The sequence below is a fragment of the Convolutriloba macropyga genome, chromosome 10, assembly GCF_964194025.1.
Source record: "Convolutriloba macropyga chromosome 10, txConMacr16.3, whole genome shotgun sequence".
NCBI classification, from domain to species: Eukaryota; Metazoa; Xenacoelomorpha; order Acoela; family Convolutidae; genus Convolutriloba; species Convolutriloba macropyga.
The window spans coordinates 7,621,905-7,635,285 of NC_134477.1; the positions used below are offsets into that span (position 1 = coordinate 7,621,905).

General features: G+C 35.6%; 1 protein-coding gene across 1 annotated transcript; it reads left to right on the forward strand.

Moving 5' to 3' along the window:
• Positions 1 to 233: 233 nt before the first annotated feature.
• LOC142348541 (uncharacterized) lies at positions 234 to 4,336 on the forward strand. Its single transcript, XM_075399920.1, has 2 exons — positions 234 to 3,582; positions 3,741 to 4,336. The coding sequence occupies exons 1-2, from the start codon at positions 234 to 236 to the stop codon at positions 4,334 to 4,336; spliced, it is 3,945 nt and encodes a 1,314-aa protein (XP_075256035.1).
• The last annotated feature ends 9,045 nt before the right edge of the window (positions 4,337 to 13,381 follow it).

A 13,381-nucleotide genomic window follows, 5' to 3' on the forward strand; every position in this document is an offset into this window, starting at 1 on the left:
AGTGTCGTTATTGTGATTCTATTCTGAGTACAAAAGGAAATCGCTCCAGGCATGAGCATAAATTCCATCCTGATGAGATTGGTTTACCCGTATATCAATGCTCATTATGTGAGTTTACTTGTCGGAAGATTTCTTTGCTCGAAGAACACATGAAAACTGCACACCAACGATTCACCAATTGCTGTCAAAGCTGCCTACTCGGATTCAACGATTGCCATCTTTACGTACAGCATATGACTTCCGTTCATCACTTACCCGTTCTAGGTGAACAATTTCAGCCTCGAGACACTCCGTTGGAAAGTGCATTCCATGGAGTACTGAGATCGTTCGAGTCAACAGCGGCCGAAGAGTCCAACGATCTCGAAAACTTTATGCGGATACAAAAACCCAAAATAGACACTCTAATAAGTGAGCAGTTGACCCAGGGTCCTCAAAAAGTTCAACTGTGTGCAAAATTGCGGCTTGTCAAAGTTATGTATGATGAGCCAGATACGCCAGAAGATGACCGTATTGAAATATACGCAAACTCTTTGATGACTCCTGTCTATGCAAACGGACTGTCGGATGAAGCGTATTGGCAAATGGTGGAGAAGATGATGAGCGTATTGACAACATTCAACTCTTTGGGGAGTGGTTGGACACTCGAAAAAGTTCTCAAAGTTGACGTCAAATTCGCACGTTTCAGACCAATTCTTGGTTCATCATACATCGCGTTGCCGTCAGAAATTGCCAACTGCAGAGGATTGCTCAACGTTAGGAACCACGAAGATCGAGATTGCTTCAGGTATTGTTTTGTGGCCGCTTATCACATGTATCATCAGATAAGTTTAGATAGAATTGATCGTAACTATCAAACCGACAAAACTTCACCAACTACATACAATCAACCAGGACTGCATCAACCTCTGGGCGATTTTACTATGCCCATGGGCTTTGCAGACATTCCTCAATTTGAAAAACTCAACAACGTTCAGGTAAACGTGTTTGGATACGATAACGGCCAGTTTTTCCCTCTAAAAATTTCGTCATACAGCTCAGATTTTGTAATGGATTTACTTTTGCTGTACGACTGTGACCGTCATCACTACGTCCTGATTACAAACCTGGTGAAGGTTGTTTGCTACGTGCGAGGATTTGATTACAGATTCTCCTACAAAATTTGTCGAAACTGGTTTTTGATTTGTCGAGAAGGACTTGAAGGTTACAACCTACATCTCAATAACTGTTGCAAAAATGCGCCTGCTGTTATTCATATGCCTTCAAGTGAGAACAACTCATACAAATTCACGAACTTGGCTGCTACATGGTTTGTCCCTCTTGTTATCTATTTTGACTTCGAGTCTTTCTTACGACCCGTGTCTTCTTGCAAGGGACCAAGTGATAAAGCCTTTACACAGGTCAAGGAGATACATGAACCGTGTGGCTTTGCGCTAACAGTGATAGATCACCACTCATCAAGGCCAATCTTTCATCATGTAGACAGTTCTCCTGCTTGCATGACAAATTTTGTCAAAATGCTTCACAAACTAGCCAGAGATATTCATCAGCAGAAAAGGAAGCACCCTTTCTTCAAAGGCGATAGACGAAACTTGGGAAAGTCTAACGCTACGCACTGTTGGATTTGTGAAAAATCGTTTTCAGAAACGGAAGATCCAGAGAACACAATTGACCTGGACCATTGCCACTACAGTGGTAAATTCTTGGGATGGGCACATGAGAAATGCAATCGCTTGAGACGAAATATCAATTTCACCCCTGTTGTGGGTCATAATATTCAAAATTATGACTTACATCACATTTGCTTGGCACTGAATAACTGCGAGCCAACCACAACCATCAGCGTCATACCAGCCACCGACGAAAAATACATATCAATGACATTTGGTGTGCTTATTGACACTTTCGTAACGGAAAAGGGAAAAACAGTGAAAGTTTACGAATATCTTCGATTCATAGACTCCTTCAAGATGATGAACAGTTCTTTAGAGAAACTTGTTGAAATTTTACCCGATGACCGTTTCGAAATAATGGGGGCAATGTTTTCTACATTATCTGATGCTAACCTTCAGCTACTTAAACAGAAAGGCTACTACCCTTACTCTTATGTGACTAGTCGGTCCAAGTTCAGTGACACCAGTCTACCGCCACTGAACAAGTGGGGTAACACTCTGGACGGAGGGGCAGTGAAGGTAACGGAGACTAATTTACAACATGCACGCAGGATGTGGGAAATTCTGGAATGTGGAACACTGCAGGACTATCATGACTCATACTTGAAGCTCGACTGTGCACTACTCGCATGTGTTTGCGAATTCCATCGACAGTTGAGTTTCGATACGTATAAACTGGACTGTATGCACTTCTTCACCCTACCCAATATGGCTAAGGAAGCATCACTTAGAATCTGCAAAGCCAATGTCGAGTTACTGACTGAGCGCGACCACTTGGACATGATTGAACCCGCAATTCGCGGTGGAGTCACATCTGTCTTTGAAAGTCGGCGCTTCACTGCAAATAACTCCTATATTCCTAACCATGATAGCACGGAGGAATCCTGTTTTGGATTCTGTGTCGACGCTAATAACCTTTATGGTGGCGTAATGCAATTAGAGAAACTACCGCTCGCCGAATTTGCGTTCAACACAGATATTCAACTTCAAGAGATTTTGGACACCGCCGATGACGCTAGCATTGGATACTTTGTAGAGGTCGATATCTCTTATCCGCCGAGCCTTCATGATGAGCATCGCGATTTTCCGTTGGCACCCACAAAAGACATGGTTGAAGATGAGTGGTTGAGCGATTACCAGATCGAATTAAAAGAACAACACAATCTCCCATCTTCCAAAGTAAAGAAACTCCTGCAAACGTTCTTTGATAAAGAGAGATACGTGGTCCACTACAAACTGCTGAAACTTTATGTCCAACTCGGCTTGGTAATCAGGAAAGTTCACAGAGTGCTTCAATTTCGACAAGAAAACTGGCTGTCGCCATACATTACACTAAATAGTGAAAAGCGGCAAGTTGCGTCAAACAAGTTTGAAGAGAACTTTTATAAACTGATGAATAATGCAGTTTATGGTAAAAACTGCGAATCGAAAAGACGCAGAAATAAAATAACAATCTCACGAGATGCCGAGCATGCGCTGAAGATAATATCCAGATTTGAGTTTGATCGCTATATGATCTTTGGGGAGAATTTAGCAGCCTTGACCACACGACCAAAGTCCATTTATTGGAACACTCCCACTATTGTGGGAGCGACTATATTAGATCTTGCAAAATTCCACATGTACTCATTCCATTACAATGTCATGCGACCCAACTTTAATTGTCGCCTTCTTTACAGCGATACAGATAGTCTCCTTTATGCGATAAAAAGCGACGATTTTTATACAGAGTTATCGCAGAAGCCTCAGTCAGTATTAAGTCATTTTGATTTCTCAAATTACCCACCCAATCACTTTCTTTACGATACCACTAACAAAAGAGTCGTCCTCAAATACAAGGACGAATTCGCCGGCGACTATATTACTGACTTTATCTGTTTGAAGCCGAAGCTGTACTCCATCCTGTCAAAAAGTAAGTTTATTCTCTCATAAAACAAAATTGTTAGTTGTTGTATAAAAATTCGTATTGGGTTAATAGGCATCTGGAAGGTGTTAAATCGTATTATATTTACATAGGGGGTTAGTAATTATAATAGCACCTAATTTTTCTCATTTCTTTCTTTCTTTTAGGTTGTCGAAAACTTTCAGCAAAAGGGGTGACGAGGGCCGCACAACAACATCTTCGCCACGTTGACTTCCTAAACACTCTCAGCACTGGAAACCACCTGCGCTCAGAGAACACCAGGATTGTGTCCGACCACCACAGGCTGCAGACAGTTACTACAAACAAAATTTGTCTGTCAGCTTTTAACAACAAGCGCTATATACTACCCGATGGCACAAAAACCCTCCCGTTTGGCCATTATGAAATTGTCGATTATGCTATCGATGAAATTGATTGGAATAACGACGATGTGGAATGGGATTATGACGATTTTAGCGACTTACTTTTGAGCTCTAGCCCAGATTGGGATAACAGTTTTGTTGTACCACATTCCTCTCCGGATACCACCCAAAGCTCCAACACATGGCAATCACCAGACCCCGGTTTTGTCGCTGCTCAGAATATAAATGATTCGGATATTGAAAGTAGCGATATCGTTGATTTCGATGCCAGTTTTGAAGAAAACTCTACGCCCGATAATCCGTTCATTAATTTTGAGGCAGAAGAAGCAAGTGAAAGCGAGTCAGAGGGCCCAGTGTGCAAAACTGCAAGGCGATATTAGTGTGCATAATTAAATTTAATTGCCCAGAGAGAGACACGCAAAACTGAACCAGTATTGATTTTGCATGCAGTGTGATATTTGGTTTTAATTTAATTTGTTTGAGTGTTTTGAAATCAAAAGCAAGCGGCGAGACAGAAGGCAAAGTTAAAGGGAAACAAAAGCGGCAAGACTCAAAAGGGAATGATTGAATAGGAGAGGGATATAAACAGCGGCATGATTGAATAGGAGAGGGAAAGATTTTATCCCGCCTATCCTATTCCCACTTAACCGCCACTACCTATTATCCTATGGTTAAGAGTCGAATGATAACCCCCCCTTTCTTTACGTAGGTATTATATACTACGCTAGTAAGCACCGATCTTCAAAATATCGGCTCATAAGTCCCTTTGTTGGACAACTGGCAGTGATGCTTGCTAGCTTCCTTTTCCACACACCAAAAAATTCGTTGTACATCATTAAAAAACAGATTCAGACATCGCAAGAGGTCACTTTTAAATCGCGTGGTGTTGAATACGTTTAATACGGAAAATTGTGACAAAATGAGTTTTTTGATTTGCACAAAAATTTTAACCCCAATCTCGCACCTCCTCCAGACTCAATAATTCCCACTCCCTCGAACCCATTTTAACTTAATTTTAGTGCATCCTGACCTTAATAATAGCTCACAAAAAATAATTCATCTAAGAACAGCGCTAAGATTAGCTCTTAATTATATCAGAACGCCCTATGACACACTAAATTGTTTAAAATCGATGCTGATATAGACAGTAAATTATGTCTTTAATGTCGACTGCTAATTGGCGGGATGAAATGATAGAGGGGTGAATAAATCGGGGTTAAATGATAGGGGGTTAAATGAATAGGGGTGAAATGAAGTAGAACCGTCAGATGAATGCTACATTAGAAGTTAAAAATACGCTGAAAGTACGCTTTAAAACAGATAAATCTTTTCAGATCAACGCGCTAAAAAACGTTATATTATCAAAGATCAACTACAAGAACTAAGCCGTAAGAGTTTTATATGTAATATCAACGCTAAAGTAGACGTTATCTTGAGTAAGATGAATGCATTCACTGCCTGTCAAAAATAAGTTGAACGTTTTCATGACATTCTTACATATTTTGGCGTTTCTTATGTCTCTGCCCAGCTTACTTAGGCTAGGATTTAGTTTTCATAGATTTTCTATAATGCAGGGAAAATGAGATACATTTCTTCAGTAAGATCAGAGAAAAAGTGGCAGCGGACCACCAATGATTCATTTTGATGCCTTTTTATGAAATTGCTATGAATCGTCGATTAAAATTACTTATCATCAACGCTAGATTAAACGTTAAAATGCGTTATATCTACACAGACAAACCAATAAATTTTGTAAGACCAACGCTAAAAGACGCTAAATTATCTCAGATCATCGTTGCAAATTCAGCTGTAATAATATCTATTAACAAAGTTTGTCAATTTGTCAATTTGTTGACACAAACGCTCAATTATGTAATACGAACGCGTTCAACGCTAATCTAACAAATGCTAACTACTGATCTTTTAACAAGGCTCAAAAAATTTAGAGAGTTCATATCCAGACTTTTGTGCGTTTTGATGTTTTCGGAGTAGTTTTGAACGCACGAAACCCCCTCGTGCGTTCTTCTTCGGTCTGTGCATACTTGAGTCCGTCTGGGTTAAACTCTTTCAGTACATTTTTTCATATTTTTGCGTTTCTTAGCGCTCACGTCGCAGTTCGGCTAATTTAAGCTAAGGTTTAGTGTTCTTAGATACTCTGTGACGCAGTAAAAGTCAGAGTAATCATAGTTTTGTTTCGAAAAACTGTGAAAAAATCAGTTTTCTATCGGAAAAATGTGAAAAAAATTGAAAAATTGTAAGATTTTTAAGCGGTCTTTTTGTTTTTAAAACCACTACGCTCCAATCTGAATCCTGACAAACAACTTTTCCATTTACTGAGCTTCACTGTTGAAGAAAAATCGGATACAATCTTGTTGACAAAAAGCGGCACCATTTTGACGATAAGAATTTTGCGCAACTTCTTTCAGGAGCTCTTATCTTAGACTTCAATTGCCATTCAATTGTGTACATGGCAAGTATTTTGGATTTTGTATATATACCTGTATTATGTCTAAGACAAAATTCGATGAAAAGCTAAAACTTAATATTTTTATTGAAAAATTTTATAGCGCTTCAATTCTAGTCTGAGCAATTTCATCGCTACAATTCACGCAGGCTGGATACCGAAGCAAAATCTGCCAATTTTCTTTTGCTGAAACCGAATATTAGCAATACATTTCATGTTTAATTGCTTCTATTCAAACTGGCGAGAATTTGTTCTACGTCTTTTCACCTTGATACGTTCAACCCCATTTTTTAACATCACACATCGCCCCTGTACCATTTGAATCAACAAGCATTTCACCCTAATTATCCTTCCCCAAAATCCTATATATCTCTAATGGTGAAGGTTCATTGTACGAGCTATATATAATTAAAATTGGGGTTAATTCATATGGGGAAGAAGTTCATAGGTGGTGAAAAGGCGGCACACCGTGACAGTTATCTTTGACAGGAAAACGATAAGCTCACTTAACAACTATTTCCATAACAATGAGTTACATTGATTACTACTTTTGTGCTTATGGTAAGGTGGCAACATTTCAGATACAGTATTTAACCATATATGAGACAAGGCGGCTCGGTAATGTGCGATCGCACATAAGGTTCCGACCCCGCTCATTCACAATGTTGGCATAATTGTCTACCAAATGAGGAACAGATAGAAAAACACAAAAAATTCAAGTATTTTACAAAAAAACTGGTGTATGAACGAAAAGATAGCCTCCAAATCAAATGTTTCAGTGGAATAGAAATGATGCTTTAGATTGATGAGATATGCCGATATTAAGAAAGCGAGCGAAGACGAACGGCAAAATCAAACAACAACAACAAACAATAATTACATCAAAAAATTTATGTCCGTTCTAAAAAACAAAACTCAATAAAGAAGCCAAAATAGCGTCAAAAATAAAAATGAAAAAAAAAAACAAAATAACTTTTAATTCACCAAAAAATGCTTATTCACCAGTTCATAATAAAACTTGGTAACAATTAGACAAAAAAGAACCAAAACTTTAAAGTTAGAAAAATCGCTGAATTTTTTTAAAAAAACAATTAATTTCAAAGTAATGAAAACCATTAGGAATCAACTAAAATATACCATTGGTTTACAATTACCAATGCTTCTATAGAAGGGAATTAAGGACAATTTTTTTGCAGTTACAAAAAGAACAGCAAATAGACATCAAACTAAAAATCAATTAAAACTTGCCAGAAAATGCTTTGGAAGCCGTAAAGCCATATTTTGGCCCCAAAAAATATGTTTCATTGCACCTTCGTCGATCACCGATAATGTATTATGTGGCCGCTTATTATCAAAAATATGCAACAATTAGACAAAAATGAAAAAAGGCAAAATTATGTAATACTTGTTTTTTTTCGAAAAAAATTTATTTCCAAAGACATAAAAGTCATTAATTACAAAATGAAAAATTTGAATAGGTTCGTCCATTCTTCAAAAGGAAACCCTTAAGACGAAATCTCTTAAAACATTAGATTTTGTGACACCAATCCCTTTTGAAACGTTCCCTTGAAATGTATTATGTGACCTCTCATTAATGAAACTAGGTAACAATTAGATCAAAAAGAAAAAAAGCAAGGTTTTGTAATACTTGTTTTTATCGAAAAAATTTATCTCCAAAGCCATTAATTACATAATGAAAAAAATGAAATGGTTCGTTTATTCTTCCAAAGGAAGCTCTCAAGACCTGCAATTATCTAGAACAAGTCTTACGTCTACAAAAAGAACGTCAAAAATGACAAAACTCAAAAATTAATTTACTTTTTTTGTGAAAAACCCTTGTCGAAGCCAATAAAGTCATAACGAATTCTTTAAAAACATTTTTTGACACATATCCATTTTGACACCTTCTCTTGACAAAAATGATGTCATATTAAAACTTTAATTAACGTGACCCGGCAACAAACAGACAATAAAAGGAACAAAATTGCGAAATTGAAATGTTTTTTTTTCACTTAGGAAAACAATTGTTTTCAAAGTCTTGAAAGCCATTATCTATCTCCTAATATCAGAACATCGGCTCATCTACTTTTCCAGGAAAAGCCAATCAAACCGGATGAATGTACAGGAAATTAAATCCGACTAAAAAGACAAAGCAAAAACGACAGTTAAAGACAACATTAAAAATTCAATTAAATTCTTCGAGAAAGTACTGTCGAAGTGGTAAAGAACCACAATCTATATCTTCAAGGATTTAAATATTATCAATAAGGTTTTATTTTGAACGCGAAAAATGTGTCATATGAATTGACAATAACGTGAAAATTTGACAAAACAAGAAAACATGAAAAATGGGCAAATAACGAAAAATTAAAAAAAAATTGTGAAATCTAGTAGTATCAAAGCCAGAACACCATAACTTAAGGCGTAAAACTGCAATAAAGACTAAATTTGTCTTCAATAGAAAGAGGGAGCACTCTTTGCTCATTGCTGACACGAAGGTACAAGTTGACCAAAGTAAGAGAAAAATGGAGGCAAAATTCAGTAGGCCATTTTTTATTTAAAATTTAAAGATTTTAAAAGTCAAAACGACCCTAAGCTTTCAAGCAATCAACTAGATAGAATAATTTGGAGCTAATTAGGAAGCCAATAGGACCTACCACTAGTGAGCTTTGATTTGAAATGTTCTGTTTTTTAATTAACATAAAAAAGATCGAATTTCTTTCATTAAAAACCGACTGACAACAATCCGAATTATTTTTGGATTGTAACGGTCCAAGATTGGTACATAACTATTCCTGCTAATGTTGATTGTTAATTAGGAATAATTTTTTGGAATGTCATTGATATAGATATTTTGTTAGTTAAAAGATCAAAAATAAATGCTGCGTTTTTGATAATCAACAAATAAAGTTAGCAAAAAACGGCAAAGTTTTTTTTATAGAGCACTCTCAACGGAAGTTGAGGTGGAATTAGCCCCTTTTTCAGTGTAAAAAGATTGTGTTAGTGGTGTTTGAGTGTGCACGTCCTGAAAATTTAATCAGAGTGGACTAAAAAACTTATTTCGTGCTGTTTTTGATGAAAAAGTCTGAATTTATGAAATATTTAGCCGGAATTTGTGACAAAAAAAGTTCAATGAAAATAGCCTACAATATATTTTGTTTTTAAACGTAAAATCAACAACATTTTCTCGAAAAATTTTATTAAATTTTATCAAAATTGGCGAAATTTTCGTCGAAAATTCCGAAAAAAGGTGAATGAAATCAGCGGAATTCACTCTATTTTTTCGAAAGTTTAAACCTCGATATCTCCCCAAAAACGAAAATCAAAAAAAATCTTTTTAATTCCATATTCTACGCTGGACAAGCTTTCTAATGATACCAGTCTCATTTCTCTAAGATGAATATATCGATCGGCCCAAATTGACTGAAGAAAAAAAACATAGCAGGACAAGTCCTGAAATACAATTCAAATAATTGAATGAAAAACTCAGAGGTACTCTACCCGACCAGCAGATCAATTGAACAATTTCAGCCAGAACACAAACAAAATCCTTTCATAAAATGGAGATACAAAGAATCAAACCTAAACAAAAATATACTAATTGCTAAAACTGTTGAAGCTTTTAAACCTCAGGCAATTTTTTTCCCTTTAAAAACACACATTTCAAAAACTTGTTAACAACCAATTTCTGCTTCCTAAATCAGTCCAGTATTACATCAGCAAGACCTGAAAAATAATCATTGCCCTTGAAGATCGATTAATTCTAAAATGACAAAAAAATGACAAAAAATAAATAAATTGCAAATTTTAAGGAAATGTTGCTGAGAATCGTGATATAAATATCTTCAGAATCAATTCTGTGTCTCTAGAGGCTATCCAGTATCCCAATTCTAAACTTTAAAAACTCATAGATCGATAGACAATAATTTTTAAAATTTCAAAATTCAAAAAATAGAAATTCGTTCTACTAAAAGGATGAAAGCCATTCAATTGCCCGCCTAGCATCTACTGCCCGACTATTTAATAACATACTATCAAACCCTGGATGAAATTACCTGGCTACTGAGGCAAGAAAAAATAAATAAAACAAATATTTTGAAAAAACTTGAAAAAATTGCAAATTTTATCAAAATACTTCTAAAAGTCGAAAGGTTAAATTGTTCAAAACAAATCCATTGAAACTGAATACCCTGCAGTAATTTTTTATTAGAACGTGGAATATGTTTTCTCGCACTTGAGAATAGACGAATATCAAAAACTGACAAAAACTTTAGGAAACCTTAAAAAAATGCAGATTTTATCAAAAAAATGATAAAATTCGAGACATCAAAATGTTGAAAACCATTCCATTCTTACTAGAAACTATACAGTGCCCTATTAACAAACCTCCAAAGGGATTGCCTAGTCCCTGAAGCTGGAAAAACTGAAAAATAACGAAAATTTTCAAAAACCTGAAAAAATGCGAATTTTATCAAAAAAAAAATCGCTAAAAGTTGTAGTATTCAAAAATTGAAACCTATTCCATGACAACTAAAAATTTTTAAGTAACTTATTATCCAACCACTGATGAAGTTTTCTTGCCCCTGGGACTCAAACAACTTGAATAATGACAAAAAATGTCAAAAAATATGAAAAAATTGCAAGTTTTGTCAAAAAATGCTAAAATTCATGATGGCAAAAAGTTGAAAAACATTCCATTACCACTATAAACCAAGCAGTAATCTATCATCAAATCCCTTATCAAACCCTAGATGAGGCTTCTTGACACCTAGAGCTAAAAAACTCAAAATATGACAAAAATTTTCAAAAAACCTGAAAAAAATTGCGAAAAATAGTATCATTTTGCGTGTTTGTGTTTGTAGTACCAAAACATATAGCTCATAAAATGATCATAACCATCAATTTTTGTCTCGCAAAAAGCTTTCATCAACTTTTAAAAATTTCAACCTAAGACTAATTAAAAAACTTAAAAAAATCACAAAAAACATGAAAAATTGCACCATTTTGAGCCCAAAAACTCCTAAAAATGACCTTTTAACCTTAAATTAAGGCCATCCCAGCAGCTGCACCACTATAAGCACTTGAAGGACTACTAGAAAGATCAAAGTCATTGAAAAATGTGTGAACACATCGTAAAAAAAACACAGCGCACCAATACAATTCAAATTCTTTGAATTGTAAAAAAACCCATTTGAGTATATAGTTCCTCCCCCCCCCCTCAAGAGGGGTCGGAACAATAAATTTATCATGATCAGGTTTTCACAACATTGGCCGACCACAACATTTTCGATGCACAGTTTTTATTGTTTTTTATTGTGAATGAAAAAAGTTATATCGCCTACGAAGATGATCGTAAGGCGCTCGTATTTATATTGTGTTTAACATCAAGTAATCCAAACTTTTGATCTTAAAAGCCTTTTCCACCGCTAAAAAATAGGTTTTTAAAGAAAAAAAACACTATCTTCAGCGCGTTCACATTTCTTTAACTATTTTTTATCGAAATCTCTACCCGGGTTTTCATTTGTTTCAGACCAAATAAGCCTCAGAAAAGGTATAATAGATATTATATGTTCTTCAATTTTTTCCAATGATCATAATTTTTGCAACAGCCACCTTACCATCTGAGATACATATGATTATGATTATGATACTGACTATTATGACTATTATTGCTATCCTGTCTATCACGGGTGTGTTATTGAAAAACCAAAGTTACTGTTCTTTGACCAATACAAATTCCAATTCGAAGACAGACGCCAACAGGCACAGTCTGAGCTGAACATAGAAATGCCTGAGGTAGGTATTTTTTCTATCAGTATTGAAGGGTTGACGAAAATATGACCTTTATAACATTATTTTCATACACAAGAGAATATACGATCGGCCGCAGCTGAAAATTTCCCAGGTTGAGTTCCCAGACGGAAGAAAGTATGTTCAGAACGAAGATGATGAATGAACGCACGAGCACGAGGGGGGGGGGGGGGGGGGGGGACGGAGGTCTGAACGGAGGTCTGAACGTGAACGGACGAAAGATTGGTGAACACACGAAAGTCTGAAAATAAGATCAATTTCCATCTGGTACGGTCTGGACAAAAGCACGTTCCGTCTGGAACGGTCTGGACGTACTTGCCTCCGTCTGGCACCTCAATCTGGGTTATATTGAGTATATAATAATTAACTCATGATTTGACTCGTTAATTGTTGTTTGATATTTTTAAGCATGTATGTATTTATTTAACCAAAAGATTATACTTGTTCTTAACTTACATATATCTTTCAAAAAATTTTTGAGTTGTACTGCGGCACTGACTTTTTTCCAATCCAAACTACTGATCATCTGCCTTTGTACTAATCATCTGTTTCTTTTTTCATCAGCACTATTTCTTTAAAAAAAGTGTTTGTTTTGTTCATATATTCTTTAGGAGCAGAGAAAAATTAGTGTCAAAGAGTTTTTGCTATGCGAGCGAGCTTTTTTCCCCAAGCGTATTTCTTAAAGTTTTTCAAAATTGTGATTCAACTTTTTCTGACTAACTTGATGTTTTAGTATATAATAATAAGCTAGAAGGTATCTCAAAATTTTGAATGAATCTTGTTAAAAGTTTTTTGCCCAACTTTGAATTTTCTGCCACTTTGGTGTTGCAGATATTGTTAGGGAAATTTCACTTTTTTTCACTTTTTAAGTCATACGAGTGGGTGTTAATTAATTACTCTGAACCCTAATTCTTTCTCTCTCTCAATTATTGACAACTCCAATAAATTTAGATTAAATTTATCATGCCTGTTTCAAGAAATGTGCTGAAATTCGGACAATTTTTGTCTACTTTTTTAGTAATGTTTTTAAAGTTTTCGCTCCTTCTTTGTTTGTCCTTTTTTTAAATGTTTTTTACATTATCGTTTCACAGAGCAATGTCTACAGAAGAATGGTATATCAAGTTTAATTATGTTGGTTAATATTGGACCG

Bases quoted from the DNA above. Each gene is read 5' to 3' on its own strand.
- LOC142348541 (XM_075399920.1), top strand. From the start codon at position 234: ATGACTTCCGTTCATCACTTACCCGTTCTAGGTGAACAATTTCAGCCT. The intron at 3,583-3,740 runs GTAAGTTTATTC...TCTTTCTTTTAG, and splicing joins GTACTCCATCCTGTCAAAAA to GTTGTCGAAAACTTTCAGCA.